Genomic DNA, 2,687 nt, shown 5'->3' on the forward strand with positions numbered 1-2,687 from the left:
TCGACACAGGCTGGAGCTGAGAGCAGAGGACAGTCCCAAACCTGTTCAACCAAACTGCATTAGACAAGGGTTTCTGAACTATTTGGTCTGTCGTCGAAGCCCAGCTCCTGGCTTCAAGCACGCTGCTGCTGCTGGAAACCTGCTCGGGGTGGGTGTTGCAGCCACCGTGCTGGGAGGGGACGACCAGGCAGCCCTGCCCCAGGGTGGGAGCAAAAAGGACACTTTTCAAAGGGCTGGACGCCACTCCAAACATGTAATTACACGCACGGCAAACACGTAATTACATCCTCAACATTTCTTGATAGTACCATAAAGAGGCAGCATATGGTATCTGGAGGACAGGGGACACAGCCACCCGTGGATGGAGGCGGGGGAGTACTGTGCAAGGACGCTGGGAGCTTGCGTTACCCGGCTTTGGAACACTCGCATTCATCCCAAGAGTTTCTCAAAAGGCCTGTATCAGTCACAGGGCATCTCTTCTGGCATGGGGGCCCGCAAAGGCAGTGATGGATACACCTGGCAGGATAGGGGCACAGGGAGGGTAGTGTGTCAGAACAGTCAGGTGTGTCCCAGGGAAGACATACAACACACGAGAGATGTGCCTACAGGCCACCGCGGGGAAAAGACCAGGTCAGACCAGCATTTTCAGGAGGGGGAAAAAAAAAGGCCTAAGAGAAGACTATACGTATATATAACCTCATAATACCTGGGGGGCAGGCAGTGAGAACGCTAAGGGGTGTTGGTGGGTTTGTACAAGAAGAGGAAAGGGTGAAGCTGCATGACGAAGTGTCGCTTGACCTGCAGGTGTTTTGGAAAGTCCGGCTTGCTTGCTGAGCAAGAGCGGCCGAGGGAAGGGGGGGGGTCTAGGAATGTGGGTGCAGCTCTGAGCTGTGTCAAGACAAGGCAACTTGAACTCAAGGAGAACTAGTAGAAGGTGCTTCAGAGAGAGGTTACGTGGGTAACAGAAGGAGTAACAAAATAAGGATACAAAGCTGGTTTTGGCTAAATTTCTGGAGAAACGACCGTGAGACGCATTAAGCTGAAGAGCTCTCTCCCCAAAGAAATGGTGGAACACGTTTAAATCAGACTGGAGAATCCAGTGCAGACAGCAAGCACACCCAAGGTGCACAGGAGTTGGTTAGAAGTGACCCAGCTGGTCTTCTCCATCACCAGCTTCTACAGTTCTCTGTTTAGCATAAAAGCATACAAGCCTACAGTGACCACAGTCCCTCCGAGGAAAGAACAGCCTGGGCTCATTAAGACTCTTGGATACTAAAATGGTTCTTCATTTCCATCCTGGAAGACCTTCATGAGTTCTGGAGTCCGCTTTCATCGGGCTTCACCGTGGCCAGCCTTCAGGCATACACTTGCATGTTGTTCCGCTGCTGCTCCGTCATGTGAGCGGCCGCCGGCCCGCGCTGGTTGTTACTGGGACTGGTTGCCACATCAGACCAGTCAGAGGCAGAGTGTGGGGAGGAGCTTGACCACTGATCTGGAGATTCGGGCGACGGAGTCAGGTATGGGTGCTCCCCTTGTAAGTGCCGGTTGTGGCTAGGAGTCCGTTCTGTGGCCGAGGAGTAGCAGCTGTGCTGTGATGGAGGTGTGGGGTACTTCCCCATCGAGCTCTGGAACTGGTGGTAGGCTGGGAGGACCGTCTGAGCCACCTGCCCGTCCTGCTGAGGGATGGAAGCCATGGAGAATGAGGCGCTGGGCAGCTGAGCTAAATCCGGTATCTGGTACATGGAGCTAAGAGGAGCAGCCATGTTCTGAGCGCAGTTGGACTGGGCCTGCTGCGGCAGTGCTTGTTGGCTTATGCCACCCTTAGGAACCAGCTGGAAAGTCATGATAGGGGGCAGAGACTCCCTGGACACTCCCAGGTGCTTTGTATCTGCTTGAACCAAACCGCTCTGCTGAGAAACGCTGGGATGCGAATGCATCACCTGCGGCACCACGCCAAACATCTCGTTGTACTGGGACTCGTTCACATCCAGACGGTTCATCCACTCGGTGGAAACGTTGGCTGGCCGGAGCCTGCCAAGCCCGCTGTTAGGAGGGGTGGTTCTGTGCTGCGAGAGCAGCTGGCTGACAGACGGGAGCACGGTGCCGGATCCACGTCCTAAGGGCTGCATCTCGTGGAGGTTGGAGAAGGACATGGTGTGCGCAGCCTGCACTGATGGAGCAGTCAGCAGGGAGCTGGGCGATGAGTGTAACACCCCCGGCGACGGCATCACAGGAGACGATGTTGGCTCGGATGCAAAAGCATGGGGCGATTCTAGGGAATCAACTGGTGACAGGGTCACTGAGCTCTCCGAAAACTGCCCTTTGCTCTCACTGAGGGACTTCTTCCTTCTCCTCTTTGCATCTTTGGTGAGGTTTGTGGGCATGATGCCTTTGGCATTCGGTTTTCGTGACTTCTTGCTTAATGAAGCGTGCTTCAGATTGAGGAAGGACCTATTTGGGCCACAGATGACTGGGGAGAGGGCAGAGTTCAGCATGGCGCCTGGGTGCCCAGCAGGGCTGTGAGCCACGTTGTACTCGTTGAGAAGCTGCACGATGTCGTGGTGCATCCGGTCCTGCGCCACATCTCGGGGCAGGCGGTCCATGTGGTCTGTGATGTCTCGATTGGCAAAATGGTCCAGCAAGATTTTTGCTGCTTCGAAACTGCCTTCCCGAGCGGCAAGGAAGAG

General features: G+C 55.0%; 1 protein-coding gene across 1 annotated transcript in view; it reads right to left on the minus strand.

Moving 5' to 3' along the window:
- Positions 1–798: 798 nt before the first annotated feature.
- NOTCH2 (notch 2) overlaps positions 799–2,687 on the minus strand; it is a gene marked incomplete at its 5' end in the record, with an annotated part of 80,136 nt that continues 78,247 nt past the window's right edge. The window contains 1 exon segment of the mRNA XM_010077586.1: positions 799–2,687. This exon segment is cut by the window's right edge and continues 33 nt beyond it. Coding sequence (XP_010075888.1) covers positions 1,356–2,687 — 1,332 coding nt within the window.

Source organism: Pterocles gutturalis, unplaced genomic scaffold (genome assembly GCF_000699245.1).
Source record: "Pterocles gutturalis isolate BGI_N339 unplaced genomic scaffold, ASM69924v1 scaffold2658, whole genome shotgun sequence".
In the NCBI taxonomy this organism is placed as follows: Eukaryota; Metazoa; Chordata; class Aves; order Pterocliformes; family Pteroclidae; genus Pterocles; species Pterocles gutturalis.